This window comes from Nuphar pumila, chromosome 6, assembly GCF_984573655.1.
Source record: "Nuphar pumila chromosome 6, dmNupPumi1.hap1.1, whole genome shotgun sequence".
NCBI classification, from domain to species: Eukaryota; Viridiplantae; Streptophyta; class Magnoliopsida; order Nymphaeales; family Nymphaeaceae; genus Nuphar; species Nuphar pumila.
The window spans coordinates 125857309-125875224 of NC_143254.1; the positions used below are offsets into that span (position 1 = coordinate 125857309).

At 37.7% G+C, this 17916-nt stretch overlaps 1 protein-coding gene across 1 annotated transcript in view; it reads right to left on the reverse strand.

Moving 5' to 3' along the window:
- LOC149836088 (SPX domain-containing membrane protein OsI_21475-like) overlaps positions 1 to 9238 on the reverse strand; it is a 31568-nt gene extending 22330 nt beyond the window's left edge. Inside the window, exons 1-5 of the mRNA XM_090008967.1 lie at positions 9073 to 9238; positions 1074 to 1148; positions 746 to 866; positions 251 to 562; positions 11 to 115 (exon numbers count right to left, since the gene is read on the reverse strand). Of these exons, the coding sequence (XP_089865093.1) occupies positions 11 to 115; positions 251 to 562; positions 746 to 866; positions 1074 to 1126 (591 nt within the window). The 5' untranslated portion in view covers positions 1127 to 1148; positions 9073 to 9238. The remainder of the gene's footprint in view (positions 1 to 10; positions 116 to 250; positions 563 to 745; positions 867 to 1073; positions 1149 to 9072) is intronic.
- Positions 9239 to 17916: the final 8678 nt, after the last annotated feature.

The window sequence follows — 17916 nt, forward strand, 5'->3', positions numbered from 1 at the left end:
TTCTATAAACCTGCAGAGCAGCTGCTGGCTGGTCGTAAATAGATAAATAGCTCCCTTGATGGTCTTTGAGATCAGCAAGATTACGAGATAATGCACCCACTACAGCCCCAATACCCTGTTCATATAATCATTGCCCAAGCTGATGAATCTAGCATGAGACCTTGACTTTCAACAGAAATTCATTAAAATTGTCATTGAGTTTTCCTATTTGTAATATTTTGAAAGATTACGATTAATTTGGACACATTACCACATGCTTGAACACTTGCTGAAGTTGGGAATAAGGATGATTTGCACGAGTTGTCACATAGATATCAGTAAATCTATAACCAAACCGTTTGTCAAATTTCTTCAGTATCTTTCTCAGGCCAATAGCATTGATCTCAACAAAGTATAGAAGCCTCAAAAGATCTTTCCCTACAGCTTTATATGCTTCCCGAAGTTCACATATTTGAGCAATTTCAGGCTGCTGCAACAGAATCTCGCGTTTCTCTCCTAACTTTTCTATGCGACTTGCAAGAATCCCTTGTTGTTCCAGTAGAAACAAGACAATCTTCTCAATCTGAAAGCAGAAAGATCAAAGACAAAACTGAATGTTGAATATGTAAAAACACCACAAACATGAACTTAACAATATGTTCCATCAGGACAAATCATTTTTAGTGTAGATCAAGACTCAAGGAATGAAGATTCCTGATCTAGACGCAAAGATTCATATAACTCAATACAACCATGGTTTACAAACCTGGTGATCTAACATCCTTGAAAACTCTTTCATAACATGACGACGATCTTGTGCCCCAACCTGAATCTGGTGCATGTACTGCCTAACCTTTTTCTTCATTAGCTTGTAGTTGATATAGTACCTGACAGAGTTACATGTACAAAATACATCATCCTCACGTACAAAATCATGGCATTGAACCAGAGGAAGTGAACAGAAAGGACTCTTGTCAAACAGGGAAAAAACCAAGTCTTTCTATAGTGTAAGGCTTTAACTACAAAGAATAACTTAGAATTAGCAAGGCACAACAAAATCGGAATACTTTACAAGACTATATCGCAAAATATACCTTTCCCATTCTGGAAACTGGTACTCCTTTAACTTTTTACCGAAGGCTACCATTTTGTTGTCAAAAAAGGATGAACTGCATTACAACAGATAATAGATAACAAAGGCTCAGTGAGAAAGGCTGCCTAAGCCAGGAGATAAGATCCAAATTGTAGTATATGCAAATCAATACCAACAGACTTTTGATTAACCATGATTGACAATAAGTTCAACCATATACAAAGAGCAATGGTTGAAGACAGAGCCAACAGGGAAAGAGTTTCTTAAGACATAAATTTAAAAAGTTTGATGAAACCCTCAAACTTCACAAACATAAGCATGGATCTGCTACTCATAGCAAAAACAAAATCCCTTCACCCTCCAAATGCTCACATGAAAATATAATTTCACCTAATAGCACAAAAAGAATGCATGGTTATTAAAAGATATATTCTCACATAAATGGTATTCAAAGAAAAAGGATACCAGTGCATATCCAACACACAAAATATTTATTGAATAGAAAGTGAGGCAGAACACAGAAAATTATGACATAATTAAAACCACACATGTAAAAGCAAAAGCTTAAAATTTTGATCATAGAAAAGACTAAATTACTCAGTGAAACTTTAAAGGTTCATAACATAAGCATGTCCAAACTCCGCCTGTGTAGTTATACACTGCCGGTCCCAAGCCCGGATAAAGGAGGAGGGTTGCGGTAGGCCTGTGACAGCCAGCATAAAAACTTTGTCATATCCTATGAAAATGAACCAATATGAGAATTTCGTTGGGGCGTTCCCTACTGAGCGACGCGCTGTACTCTCTAGGCCCGGAGGCAGTGATAAATGTGCAAGGGTTGCTAGGTCGTCGCCCAGAAGCGACGCGTCGCACCGGCGCCCGGGTGTGGTGTCAAATAGGCAAGGGTTCCCTCACTTTGTTGGACGGGTGGGGGTAAAGAAGTTAGTCCAAGACCATAAAATTAGGTTAGCCACTTGGAACATAGGGTCTTTAACTGGTAAGTTGGTAGAGTTAGTAGATGTTATGTGGAGGAGAAAGATTGATATTTTATGTCTGCAAGAGACCAAATGGGTAGGTGAGAAAGCTAAAGTGATAGAACCTTGGGGATATAAGATTTGGTATACAGGAATAAATAGGAATAGGAATGGAGTAGGGATTGTTATGAGTCGTCAGTTTATAGATAATGTAGTTGAGGTCCGTAGGAAGGGTGATAGAATTTTACTTATTAAATTAGTATTAGGTACGGATATTATTAATATTATTAGTGTTTATGCACCTCAAGTAGGTTTAGATGATTCCATTAAGCATCAATTTTGGGAAGATTTAGATGGAGTAGTACAAGAGACATCTTATGGAGAAAAGCTTTTCATCGGCGGTGACCTTAATGGACATGTAGGCATTAGTAGGGATGGATTTGAGAATATCCATGGAGGCTATGATATAGGAGAAAGAAATGAAAGTGGAGAAAGGATTTTAGATTTTTGTTTGTCCTATGATATGATCTTAGCAAACACTTGGTTTAGGAAGAGGGAGTCTCACCTAGTAACATTTAAAAGTGGGGTTAATACGAGTCAGATAGATTTTTTCCTACTTAGAAAGAGAGATAGGGGTTGTTGCATCGATTGTAAGGTTATACCAGGAGAAAGTGTAGCTACACAACATAGAGTCTTAATTTTAGATCTTAGAATTAGACAATGCCGCAAAAGGGATAGACATAGGATAGATCCTAGAATTAAGTGGTGGGCACTGAAAAGAGCTAAACAAGGAATGTTTGTAGAGCAGGTAGTTAAGGAAGTTGATTGGTGTCTCGAGGAGGATTCAGAATCAATGTGGAATAAGATAGCGGGTGGTATGAGAAAAGTAGCTAAGGAGGTATTGGGTGAGTCTAAAGGCGGTGCACCACTAGGTAAGGATACATCATGGTGGAACGAGGATGTCAAATTAGCTATTAAGGTTAAAAGAGAGTGTTATAGAAATCTAAGTAAGAGTCGTGATAATGAGAATTTGGAGAAGTATATGATAGCAAAGAAGGAAGCTAAAAAAGTTGTTCGAAATGCGAGGGCTAAGGTATATAAGGAGGTTTATGACAAGTTGGATACCAAAGAAGGCGAGAAGGATATTTATAGGCTTGCAAAGATGAGAGATAGGAAATCGAAGGATTTGGGTATGGTTAGATGTATCAAAGATGAAACGCAAAGGGTTTTAGTCAAAGATGAGGAGATTAAGGAGAGATGGAAAGATTATTTTGATAAGCTATTTAATGATAGTCATGCTCAAGATCTTGGAGACTTCTCCATTCCTTTTCATGAGATAAATCGTGACTTCATGCGCAAGATTCAAAAGAAAGAAATTGCAGAGGCTTTGAAGAAAATGAAATCAAGAAGGGCAGTTGGCCCAGATGGTATACCTATCGAGGCTTGGAAATGCTTGGGAGAGAAAGGTTTAGAATGGTTGACAAATCTTTTTAACTTGATTTGGCGAACAAATAAGATGCCTAATGAGTGGAGGAAGAGTACTTTGGTGCCTTTATATAAGAATAAGGGTGATATACAAGATTGCACAAACTATCGTGGTATAAAACTCATGAGTCATACTATGAAACTTTGGGAGAGGGTGATTGAGTCTAGGTTGAGGAAGGTTGTCATGATATCGGAGAATCAATTTGGTTTTATGCCTGGAAGATCAACTATGGAAGCTATACATCTTCTTAGACAACTTATTGAAAGATATAGAGAGAGGAACAAAGATTTGCATATGGTTTTTATTGATTTAGAGAAGGCATACGATAGAGTACCTAGGGACGTTCTCTGGTGGACAATGATGAAGAAAGGTGTTTCTCTCAAGTACATTAGTATAATTAAAGATATGTATGAAGGAGTAGTAACCAATGTCCGCACTTGTGGAGGGGTGATAACCAATTTTCCGATAACGGTTGGGTTACATCAAGGATCTGCTTTAAGCCCTTTCCTATTTGCGATAGTGATGGATGAGCTTACGAGATCAATTCAAGAAAATGTATCGTGGTGTATGTTGTTTGCTGATGATATTGTTTTGATTGATGAGTCTAGAGCTGGGGTTAATGCTAAGTTAGAATTATGGAGACAGACATTGGAAGCTAGAGGTTTTAAGTTGAGTAAGAGTAAGACTGAATATATGGAATGTCGGTTTAGTAAGCAACGAAGTAGTGATGGGAGTGTAGTGAAGCTTGGTGAGCAAGATATACCGGTGAATGATTATTTCAAATATTTGGGATCCATCATTCAAAAGTATGGAGAAATTGATGGAGATGTAAATCATAGGATAAAGGTTGGGTGGATGAAATGGAAAAGTGCTACTGGAGTGCTGTGCGATCGTAGAATGCCATTGCGGTTGAAGGGAAAGTTTTATAGGACGACTATTAGACCCGCTTTACTATATGGTACGGAATGTTGGGCTGCCAAGAGACATCATATTCAAAAAATGAGTGTAGCTGAGATGCGGATGCTTAGATGGATGTGTGGAAATACAATAAAAGATAAGATTCGGAATGAAGAGATACGTAAGAAGGTAGGTGTTGCACCCATTGAAAATAAGATGCGAGAGAATCGTTTACGGTGGTTTGGACATATTCGGCGAAGGCCTAATGATGCTCCAGTTAGAAGGTTGGAGAAATGGGAAAATATATTAGTTAAAAGAGGTCGGGGTAGGCCTAGGAAGACTTGGATGGAGATGATAGGAAAGGATATGAATGCTTTGAACCTCACCAAGGACATGGCGTTGGATAGAAATGATTGGAGGAAAAGGATTCATGTGGAAGACCCAAAATGAATTTCTTTTTTGGTTCATATCGCTGACCCCAATTGTTTTGGGATGAAGGCGTAGTTGTTGTTGTTTGTTGTTAACATAAGCATGTCCAGATAGTCCAGACTGTTAACATATAGATATCTATATGTATACATATATACTTGTGCATATATTATATATATAATATTCATATATTTTTCTATATGTAAACTGAAATATCCATCAGGGGTATTTTAGTCAATTCACAGGTGTAATAGGATCAGCCTAGTAGGGGATGCTTTGTAATTTAATCTTTAGTTTTTTAGATTTTTATTTTTATATTTTTGTGTTTTTGAAGCCATTAGGGATAGTGGCGAGTCCAACGACTAGTTGGACTAGCCCTTTGTGGCTTCCTTTGCCTATTTAAAGGGGGTTCTTCCCCCATTGTTTTGTAATGCTTCTCTAAGCACTTTATGAATAAATACCATCTGATATTTTTTATGTTGTTGCTCTCTAAAGGTTCTTGTGTGTGGTTTCTCCATTGTGAGGTTGTATTAGGTCCATAGTGACCCTTTTGATTATGCTTGTATATCTCTTTTGAGAGATTGTAATTGACCCATAAGTGGTCTCTTTGTGTTTGTGCATTCTTGTAACCTTTAGAGACAACCTTTGTATTATTTTTGGTTTCATTAAACAGACCCCCAAAATAGTAGGATGATGCCACAAACCTTTTTCCAATAGCAGCAGACACCTACTAGTTCACCAATAACCAACAAAAGTACATCCTTTGCTTTCTTGAACATGTAAATCTAAGTAGTTTGGTTTTCATCCCAAATATGACTGGATCCAATACAACCAAGAAAGCCAAGCACATAAGCAACGCAATCATAATTCTTGACATTTCATACACCCCGACTCTATGTCACATGGATACGGATGCAGATACGAGGATACAGCCATTTTTATGAAGTTTTCAATAATGACTAGTATATAAGAGGATATGGAACAGAAGCCAAAATGGAATATCTGTGTGACATAGGCCTGACTCATTGCCGGGTGCCAAAATCAAGTCTAGCAAGGAGCATAGTGTTACTTAAACATGTATAGAATAAAATATTCAAAGAAACACAAGGTAATATACAAGGTTGACTAAAAATTACCTTGGTACAAAATGATTACAACAATTAAAGAAAAAGCAGAACACAGGAAACTACAGTAGAAAAATAGAAGAAAAAAGCATCATTCAAAGTTATACATTAGTTCAAAAAAAGTTCCTTTCTTTTTTATACAGGAGGATCTCAACAAATTCTATGAAAGGGAAATTAGGAATAACGAGACAGAGAGTAGATGTCTTTGTAATAATAGAAGTGTTAGAAATATATCAAATAATTAGAAAAACATTATATATCTTATTAAAATTGATTTTTTTCCTTCCCATAATATTGAGACATATTGGATACTGTCAACATTTTCACCATATCATGACAGAGTGTCACTACTACTGTTTCACGATAATTTCACAATAATATAAAGATATTTTCAGAATATCAGAGATGCTTGTGATTATGGTTAAGATAAAATTGTTACTCAATAGAAAAGCCCCATAAGAAACAACATTCATTTGATGTCATTGAATATCTTCAATGTAACTTGACCAAGCAGCAACTTGTGAAGCAGTCAAGCATGTAAGTTTCAAGAGAAGCACCTTGACAAGTAAACCACAAGCTAAGATTGCTAACAATAGACACCCACTGTTGAGTGGTTCACCATGCACAGAAGGCATCAATGAGATTAATGAACAGAGTGCATATGGATGAAGCATCTATAAGCACTAAAGTTGGCAACTCTAACTAGGAAACACCTGAATGATGCATGGGAAAAGAACATCATTATCCATGAAAAACATGGAATTTATTCTGAAGTCAAATATGTACAAAAAGGAAGGGACTATATTCGCGCAACAGGACATTCCAGACAAGAGAAAGATAATCTTATTAAGGACATTTGTGGCCTAATCAAGCTTATTGCCGTAGGATGAGGATAATTCAAAGTCACTAATAATTGCATTACTATGAGAAATTTGAGAAAAAATGGGTCACTTTAAACAATTAAAGGGCACCCAGAATAGGACACATGATGATGCAAGGGTCATCTACCAGTTGACCTTCCACATTAGAGATTCCAAAACTGATTTACATCTGAGTGTGGCCCTTTACTGTGTTAATCAAGTCAGTTATAGGCCAATCTGTTCTGTAATGAATGTTGTTCTCAAACAAAAGATCAGAAGAATGAATTCATAACTCTTGCATTTTTTTTAAGGAAGATTCATATTCATCACTGGAAAAAGCTCAGACTTTAAGATCTGGAAAACTTCCAAAAGCAAGAAAAGGCAAAATTCAGGCATGCACAGCTCATTCAATTTATGCTATTACGGACACCCTGTGCTTAGCTAATGCTAAGTATTGAAGCCTCTTAGATGACCATCAAGAAGCACAGAAAAGAGTCCGATATTTTTTACCAGATCTGCCCAAGATATAGCTCAAAATATGAGATGATCTGGAAAAGGAAGCAAATGGAGAAAGAAAGGCCAAGAATTTCACGTGAACTGCAATCTACCAGTGAAAACTCAAAACTGAACTGACCTTCCTATTGGATATAACAAACATATCGTTCCAGGGACACAAGCCTTAAAAGAATAGCACATTTAAACAAAATGTGGCAGAATCAGCATCTATGAACGGAAAGCACTTGAAAGGATTCTATATAATTCTCAAAGATTCATTTCTCCACAGAAAGAGAAAAATGAAAACAGTTCTTTGACATTTCTTCGTAATTTACTAAGCATAAGAAGAAAGCACGACCTGCTCAAATGACAACAAATCCAAATGAATAGATTCATGGGCAAAAAGAACAAAACGAGAATCAGAACACTGAAAATTTTAAAAGTTTCAGAGGACAGGCTAGAATTTGTCAAAATAAGAAGAGAATTTCAGAAAGCAATCGAAATAAATGGCTCATTGAATAAAAAAAGAACAAAAAGAGATCAAGAATGCTGAACATTTTTAGATTTTCAGAAGAAAGAAAGGCTAAAATTTGTCAAAATAAGAAGAGAACTTCAGAAAGCAATCGAAATAAATGGCTCACTGAATAAAAAAAGATTCAGAACGCTGAAAATTTTTAGATTTTCAGAAGAAAGGCTAAAATTTGTCAAAATAAGAAGAGAACTCCAAAGAGTATTCAAAATAAACGACTCACTGAAGCCTTAAGCTTTACCGAGGAAGTCCGGTTTCACAAATAAATCTGTAGGATGAGGAATTAGGCAATTAGCCTAATGACAGACGAAGGAGAAGATTACGGTGACAAAACCAAAAACTGATTCCGCTTTTCAGGTTTCAGCAAACAAGCCGGACATTTTTTTCAAAGACACGGAAAAGAATGACATGCTCGGACCAAAAGCAAGCTTTGAACGGCATGTTCCATTGCCTCCAGAAGAGATGTAACATAATTAGGTCGATCCCCGAATTTTGAGCGTGATCTCTCTACCAGAACCGGAAAATCAAGTCACTTTCTCATGATTTAGAAATATTTACGCTCCGAATTCATTTTCTCAAGAAACTTCGGAGTTTTAAAGATACTTGATGCTCTAATATTAGGTTAATCCACGAATAACAGAAAGATTTTTAAGCAAAACATATCATGAAAAATCAACGAACCGAGAATCCGTCCGCATGCAAAAGAAAGCCCTGTCCGTATTCAAACGACGTTCCAAAATAAAATCCCTAGGCATCTTCTACCGCTAAAAGATTCGTTACGATCAGAACACAATCAGTTTCAACGAAAAAGAATGGTTTGCAAGTAGAAATTCCCACAAGAGTCCAAAAAACTCAAATTCTTGACACCTGCTGCATGGAAGATAAGATAAAATCGGAAGGCCGTTCAAACTCAAAAGAAACTCCTAACCAATTTCAAGCTCGAAATTTTCGCTCGTTCCATCTAAAACTAAAGATCTCGCTACTCGGAGCTCCCGCAACAGAACAACACGCCGAAATTTACAAGTCTCCAACAGAAACAGAGCCGAGAGAGCCCGTTCTTTTCATAAGAAAGCCAAAAAATCTTGAATTCATGCAAGATATCTCGACGAACTTCTAGGGTTTAAGGGACGCCTACGCCGGAAAAACTTAGGACAAAAGGAAAAGAATCGATCAAATTCCGGAGAGACGAGAGAGCGTCTTTCTCTGCACCTGATAAGGCTCGCTCCCACCTGCTTTCTCCGGCGCTCTCCCTGGGCGACGTATTAACCGATTCGGCGACAGCCTTCTCAGAGAGGAGAGAGACAGACAGACAGAAACGAAGTTCGGCAAGCTCCTCTTCCTTCTCTCGAAATCGCGAGCAGACGCTAAGCCAGCTTACGATAAGCGTCACGTGAATGTATACTACCGCTTATCGGCTTTGGGGAAAGAAAATTTTAGCATTTATGAATAGCAAACGGGAAAGGATAAAAAACAATAATTAATATTATTTTAAATTATCCTGTTCTGGATATTCTGGGAATATCTCGGAAATTTCAGAATGCCGGCAACGTGTTATTACGAAAATAACCTTCACATTTGGGAAGGTTAACGAGAAAACCACGAGTTCAAACTTCAAAGTTAATCAAAAATCTTTATCAGGCGGCGTGAAAGCGCGACAGCTGGCGACAAGTCTGTTACCCAAGGCTGTAAACGGATCGGAACCATCATTGTCTTGTGGATCTGGTCTTGGATCCGAATCTGTGTGCCATTTTACAGAGTCCGGGCCCATGTTTTCGAGGCCTGTCATAGGCAGATCCGCGTCTGAGTCCATCTGGTTTATGAGCCAATTGTGAAGCTATTATGTTGGACTCGGGTCGGATCTAAACCTGGATAAATCAGCTAGGAATGGTTCTGTACTGTCCTAGTTGCATAAGATTATAGGACCCCCATTTAAGACCTAAATTTGGATCCACAGATCGCGTCAGAAAACCTGAGGTCTCAAATCCGAGATGACCTAGGAATGTGTATATAAGAAGTCCTTCTTGGATCTCAGACTTGATGTTTGGACAAAGCCAAAGATTTGGTGTGGGCCAATTCTAATTCTTAGATATGAGATCTGAGGCATTCAAACTTAACCCAGATAGAAAAATGGTAACAATCGGTTCAAGACCAGGTTGGTTTAAAGGGATCCATTTTTGCGTGCAGAGAACTGGATTGGTTGGGTTTTGAGTCCAATATCCATGACCTAATCAGGCCTAATGCAATTTTTAGGAAAATTTAAAGAAAAAAAATGCACCTAAAGTTTGGACATTAATAATAAACACACCTAAGTTTTGAATTTTTTCTAAAGAGGCACCCAAATTTTTGGACCATTGAAAAAAAACCCAAGATGAGTTAATTTACTAGTTAACCTTTCAAGTGTTTTTTCTTAAATATGATGTTGAGGGTAAAATAATAATTCTACATGCCTTGGACTGTTTAATTAACCACGATATATTTTAGGTGCCTTTTTTAATTTTTATAAAATTAAGTGCCTTTTTTATTAATTCCCAAAATTTAGGTGCCCTTTTGAAAATTTTAAAAAGAATTTTTTATATAAGATCCACACCTATAACAGTCTCAATGGGCCTAATCTGATCCACCAACCAAGCCTGGCCTTATGGGAAAAACCTCTTGTTTGTTTGATAGATCCATTGATGGCACATGTTCGTTTTTTTAGATAATTAATTAGTGTGAAAATAAAAACATTCTTTCTTATGTGTTTGTAAATCATTATTTTGGGTTTGATTATTGTAAGTAATGACACAAGTATTAAAGTCCCTGGACGCTTTTATCGGTCAGTCTCCCAAGTCCTAAGTCATTGGGGTTGGTGGCACCCTGTTCCTGTTCCTGTTCTCATTCTTGTTTAGTATTAAGAATATATATGAGTTATATATAATTTTATAAAATAAATAAGGGTATTTTAATTATTTTACTAATGAAGATTGAGGACAAGGCAGGACAGGAAAAAGAGTAAGTTCATCCCCACTTTCATCCTGGCACAGGTTTTTTATTTTCACCTCCATCTCTGGTTCATTCATTGTTTCATGTCACAGGCCTCAAATGGGATGGGTTCAGATGGATCCTGGCTTTCCCCTATCCACTCTCATCTCTACCAGCAACATATTTTAGTTGATCTGCATGCACACATAAAGACACACACATATGTGCCTACCTTAATTTGGATTTGTGGTTTGGCCCTTGTTTGTGGATTACTTGAGGTTTTACTTTATAAGGTGAGCCTTTAGTGACAACAACAACAACAACAACAACAACTACTACTACTACGCCTTCATCCCAAAACAATTGGGGTCGACGATATGAACCAACAAAGAAAATCATTCTGGGTCTTCCACATGAATCCTTCTCCTCCAATCATTTCTATCCAATGACATGTCATCGGTGAGGTTCAAAGCATTCATATCATTTCTTATTATCTCCATCCAAGTCTTCCTAGGCTTACCCCGATCTCTTTTAACTAATATATTTTCTCATTTCTCCATCCTTCTAATTGGAGCATCATTAGGCCTTCGCCGAATATGTCCAAACCACCGTAAATGATTCGCTCTCATCTTATTTTCAATGGGTGCAACGCCTACCTTCTTACGTATCTCCTCGTTCCGAATCTTATCTTTTATTGTATTTCCACACATCCATCTAAGCATACGCATCTCAGCTACACTTATTTTTTGAATATGATGTCTCTTGGCAGCCCAACATTCTGTACCATATAGTAAAGCGGGCCTAATAGTCGTCCTATAAAACTTTCCCTTCAACCGCAATGGCATTCTACGATCGCACAACACTCCAGTTGCACTTTTTCATTTCATCCACCCAACCTTTATCCTATGATTTACATCTCCATCAATTTCTCCATCCTTCTGAATGATAGATCTCAAATATTTGAAACAGTCATCCACTGGTATTTCTTGCTCACCAAGCTTCACTACACTCCCATCACTACTTCGTTGTTTACTAAACCGACATTTCATATATTCTGTCTTACTCTTACTCAACTTAAAACCTCTTGCTTCCAAAGTTTGTCTCCATAATTCTAACTTAGCATTGACCCCAACTCTAGACTCATCAATCAAAACAATATCATCAACAAACAACATACACCACGACACATTTTCTTGAATTGATTTCGTAAGCTCATCCACCACTATAGCAAATAGGAAAGGGCTTAAAGCAGATCCTTGATGTAACCCAACTGTTATTGGAAAATTGGTTGTCACCCCTCCACAAGTGCAAACATTGGTTACTACTCCTTCATACATATCCTTAATTATACTAATGTACTTAAGAGAAACACCTTTCTTCATCATTGTCCACCAGAGAACGTCCCTAGGTACTCTATCGTATGCCTTCTCCAAATCAATAAAAACCATATGCAAATCTTTGTTCATCTCTCTATTTCTCTCAATAAGTTGTCTAATAAGATGTATAGCTTTCATAGTTGATCTTCCAGGCATAAAAACAAATTGATTCTCCGATATCATGACAACCTTTCTCAACCTAGACTCAATCACCCTCTCTCAAAGTTTCATAGTATGACTCATGAGTTTTATACCACGATAGTTTATGCAATCTTGTATATCACCCTTATTCTTATATAGAGGCACCAAAGTACTCTTCCTCCACTCATTAGGCATCTTATTTGTCCGTCAAATCTTGTTAAAAATATTTGTCAACCATTCTAAACATTTCTCTCCCAAGCATTTCCAAGCCTCGATAGGTATACTATTTAGGCAAACTGCCCTTCTTGATTTCATTTTCTTCAAAGCCTCTGCAATTTCTTTCTTTTGAATCTTGCGCATAAAGTCTCGATTCATCTCATGAAAAGGAATTGACAAGTCTCCAAGATCTTGAGCATGACTTTCATTAAATAGCTTATCAAAATAATCTTTTCATCTCTCCTTAATCTCCTTATCTTTGACTAAAACCCTCTGTGTTTCATCTTTGATACATCTAATCATACCCAGATCCCTCAATTTCCTATCTCTCATCTTTGCAAGCTTATAAATATCCTTCTCGCCCTCTTTGGTATCCAACTTGTCATAAACCTCCTTATATACCTTATCCCTCGTGTTTCGAATTACTTTTTTAGCTTCCTTCTTTGCTATCATATACTTCTTCAAATTCTCATTATCACGACTCTTACTTAGATTTCTATAACACTCTCTTTTAACCTTAGTAGCTAATTTGATATCCTCGTTCCACCATGATGTATCCTTACCTAGCGGTGCACTGCCTTTAGACTCACCCAATACCTCCTTAGCCACCTTTCTCATGCCACTCGCTATCTTATTCCACATTGAGTCTGAATCCTCCTCGAGACACCAATCAACTTCATTAACTACCTGCTCTACAAACATTCTTTGTTTAGCTCCTTTCAGTGCCCACCACTTAATTCTAGGATCTATCCTATGTCTATCCCTTTTGCGACATTGTCTAATTCTAAGGTCTAAAATTAAGACTCTATGTTGTGTAGCTACACTTTCTCCCGGTATAACCTTACAATCGATGCAACAACCCCTATCTCTCTTTCTAAGTAGGAAAAAAACTATATGGCTCGTATTAACCCCACTTTTAAATGTTACTAGGTGAGACTCCCTCTTCCTAAACCAAGTGTTTGCTAAGATCATGTCATAGGATAAACCAAAATCTAAAATCATTTCTCCACTTTCGTTTCTTTCTTCTATACCATAGCCTCCATGGATATTCTCAAATTCATCCCTACTAATGCCTACATGTCCATTAAGGTCACCGCCGATGAAAAGCTTTTCACCATAAGATATCCCCTGTACTACTCCATCTAAATCTTCCCAAAATTGATGCTTAATGGAATCATCTAAACCTACTTGGGGTGCATAAACACTAATAATATTAATAATATTCATACCTAATACTAATTTAATAAGTAAAATCCTATCACCCTTCCTACAGACCTCAACTACCTTATCTATAAACTCACGACACATAACAATCCCTACTCCATTCCTATTTCTATTTATTCCTGTATACCAAATCTTATATCTCTGAGGTTCTATCACTTTTGCCTTCTCACATATCCATTTGGTCTCTTGTAGACATAAAATATCATTCTTTCTTCTACACATAACATCTACTAACTCTACCAACTTACCAGTTAAAATCTCAATGTGAAAAAATTTAGACCTCAAACTCTCAGATTTGTAGTCAGATGTGTGGGAACCCAACTCAAATACAATAGAGTTGAGGCAACTATGGTCAAAACCATTATATTGCTACTAAAATGATAATATCATGAAATTTTGAAAATATCATGATATTTCAAACTTTTGGTAAAATATTATGTCATTTAGGGAACACCATAGAGCACACGTATAATACCTACATGCTTAGCTCATTAATTTAAGATGGCCATTATAAACACTATTGTTACAATTAAAATAGCATTGCAGAGAAAGAGAGAGGTCATATTTCTAATCTGATCATCTTTTTTAGAGGTTGGAAATACCTTAATAGAGATCCAATCGAACTCGACTGCAACAAATCCGCGAAACTGTTGACTGTGGTAGATCATCATGATGCCTCAATTCCCGAGTCCCGACTAGACGGTGTCAGCTAACAATCAACCATCGTGGATATGTCATACTAAATTGAGACACACAACACACACACGGATATAAAAAAGTTGTTTTTTCTTCACATTATTATGACTCCACTCTCTCTCTCTCTCATATCCATCCCCTTACCACGAATTACCTGCAGGTGCTCCAAATCCTCCTTTTTCAGAGAAAGACATGCTCCAATTCTTATGCTTACCCTAAAAACTAAAGAATATAAGCTTGAAACTAAAAAACCAAGCAACAAAGAAAACAAAAAGACAAAGGACCATCTTCCAAAGTAGAGGAATATCAGGACAGAAACCATAAAGCTGAAAGCCAGATCCTACCAATTAAGCAGTCAGTTTGGTTAATATGTAGCTTTGCTCATCTAGGTTTAGTTATAGCACTAATCCGTTTAAAGTTGGTTCATCCTTTAAGAGAGAGAGAGAGAGAGAGAGAGAGAGAGAGAGAGAGAGAGAGAGAGAGTCTAACCCCTCCTTTGATCTCAACTCATCTATAAACACCTACACCTACCTTTTATCTCTCTCTCTGTTTTAATTCTTTCTTTCTCTCTAAAAAAAGGAAAATCATTCCTCTCTCGTTTTTATAATATTCCGTCCATTCTGTCCCCCTCCTCCCCAATTTACCTGAATCCACCCGTAGGCCTCCTATGTTTCTCCCGTTTCACCACCACCCATCAAAACCCTAGAAAACCAAAACACCAAGAAATCACCCACGAGGAAGAGAAGTACACCCACACTCCAAAATTCAATTCCCCCATTCAAACCCTAGGAAGATTTTAGGATATGGGTATTGGCAAAAACTGCAAGGGATCCATCACCAAGACCTCCTCCTCCCCTCCCGTTACCACATTTGGGTGTTTGCAAGATGTTCATATGAAATAGCAAGATAACACATGAAAGAGAACTGAAGAAAGAAAAAGAAGAAGAAGAAGAAGAAGGGGAAGAGAGAGAGAGATACTGACCTGCTTTAAGCCTTCAACTGGCGGTCTGACGTTCCGGCATGACGGCAGACGACAGTGCTTCACGTCGGCACCAGTGGTGGAGCCAGGGGTGGGCATGGGTGAAGTAGCAACACAAATGAAACAGTGAACAATCCCTAATTTTTTGAAAGGTCCCGACTACTGACTCGGTGGGCACCGAGTCGAGTTGACTCAGCCGAGTCCCAAGCCGACTCGGTTTCTAATTCTGGGGTGGGCGACCGCCCACCCATGCCCACCCCTGGAGTCCATCTCGGGTCCAAATGGGGTGAGGGGAGGTGAGGCTCCATTTTACTGTTGCTGCCTTCCGTTGTTATAGAAAGAATACGAGAGAAATGGGAGCTCACACAACTCGTTAGAAAAAAAAAGAGATGAGAGATTCGAGAAAGCGTTTAATGTTAGGGTTAAGAATATATATATATATATATATATAAGAGTATAATAGTAATTTCCTTAACATCGGAGATAGGGCGAGAGGGAGTAAGTCCATTCCAACCTCCATCCCTGCACTGGTTTTGATTTTAACCTCTATCCCCGGTCTATTTCCCGTTTCATGTCCTCCATCTCCGATCCAAACATGCCAAGGGAGGGCAGGGCCCCATTTTTCCTGGTCCACTACCATTCCTACCCATGTGGTGTCAAGTTGAAGGCCCACGATCAAATCCCTTTGCCACATGGAGCGGCCTTTATTCTGGTAGGGGTCTGCCTAACCCTAGCTTGCCTTTCAAAAAAAAAAAAAAAAAGCACCTCACATTTTAAATACCAGTTCATATAGATATTAAATGTTTCATGAGTAAAAAAAAACTTTAAATAAAGTATACTACATACATATTAATTGCAATTGTAACTCTCTCAATGTGATGAGAGGGAGAGAGCTAGAGTCAATCGTGTAGGTAACAATTTTTTTGAGGGACGCCTCTAGCTAGGGATGCACAACCGGCCCAATGGGCCAAGCCGACCGGGCCCGTCATGGGTCGGGTTTGGGCCATAATTTTAGGCTCGGGCCTGTTAGGTACGAGGCCGAAACCCAGCCCATTATATAAGTGGGCTGGGTCCAGGCCGATCGGATAGGCCTGTGTTTTTAATTAATTTTTTTAATAATATAAATTTTTTATAAATAAATTATTATATTTAATTTATTTTTTGTTAATTTTAAGAATGATTTATTATTACTAATTATTAATTATATATTTTTTTATTTAATTCATTTTTTTGTATTCTAAGAATTATTGTATTAATTTTATTAAAAAATAACCTATAAATGTGTTTGGATTGGGTCGGATTGAGTCAGACCCAACCCGCTTCACATTGGCCAGTTGGGCTAATGGGCCAGGCCACGGGCTTCTCTTCAAACCCAAGCCTGTTAAGAACTAGGCCAGCCTGATGCCCACCCCTAGTTCTAGCTAGGGATGTCAATGGGTCGGGTTTGGTTTGGACTCAGGTGGAACCAGATTTGGATTTAATTTTTGGGTACAATGTCAGGTCCGAACCTGGGTCCAATTGGGTCTACTATAAGAAAAACCATACCTGGACCCGACAAGAACTACATTTTTACATTAAAAATTTGTGGGTCTTAATCAAAACTTGGGTCGGGTTCGGGTCTGGTATAAAATTTCACAAATTATACCCGGGTTCATCTATTAATCAGACCGAAGGTCCAGACCCAGGTCTTAATCTGGTTTTATTATTTATCACTGTACCTGAACCTTATAGGGTGCGGTTCAGGTTGAGTCTCGGTAAAATTGACCCGTTGACTGTAGGTACGACGCAATCAGTTCTTCATGCGGACGTGGTTTCTTCGAGTTATAAATAAAAAAAATACATGATAAAATTTATTTTTTTGGCACGGATTACCTTTGTTTTAGCTTTTATATTATTTATTATATGATATGACATGAAAGAGAATTGCTACCTTTTTCTAAAAAACAAAAAAAAAAAGGTTACAAGTTGGATGGGTCTTCTTATCCGATTTTGAACCGACAAAAGAAAATTTGGGCGGATACAGTCCATAAATGTAGATTTCATTTTATAAATAGATCCGATACGATCAAATGATTTTCGGTTCCGTCAGAATCAAATCCAAGGCTCCAACCCGTTTTATATATCTTATAGGAAGATATATATATTGGGTCTGTTTTTCTGTGGATCCAGTACCAAAGTGGGTTGAATCACGTGTGCGTTTAAAACTCTGTCATGTTCGGAGCCAGATCCGGATCTGGAACCTGACCATTAATGAAAAGTCAGATCCAGTATGTTTTCAACCCAGACCTAGCCCGTTTGCAACCCTAGAATTAGCAAAATCAAATCTTTGATGGTCCACTTCTCAAGTTGTGTGCTTTGTTTCTCAATGATTGGAAGATGACAATTTTTCAAAGGAAGTCGGTGTTAAACTGTTAATGACAAAGCCTTTTCCAAATTACGGGTCTCATCAGTCTTCCTCCA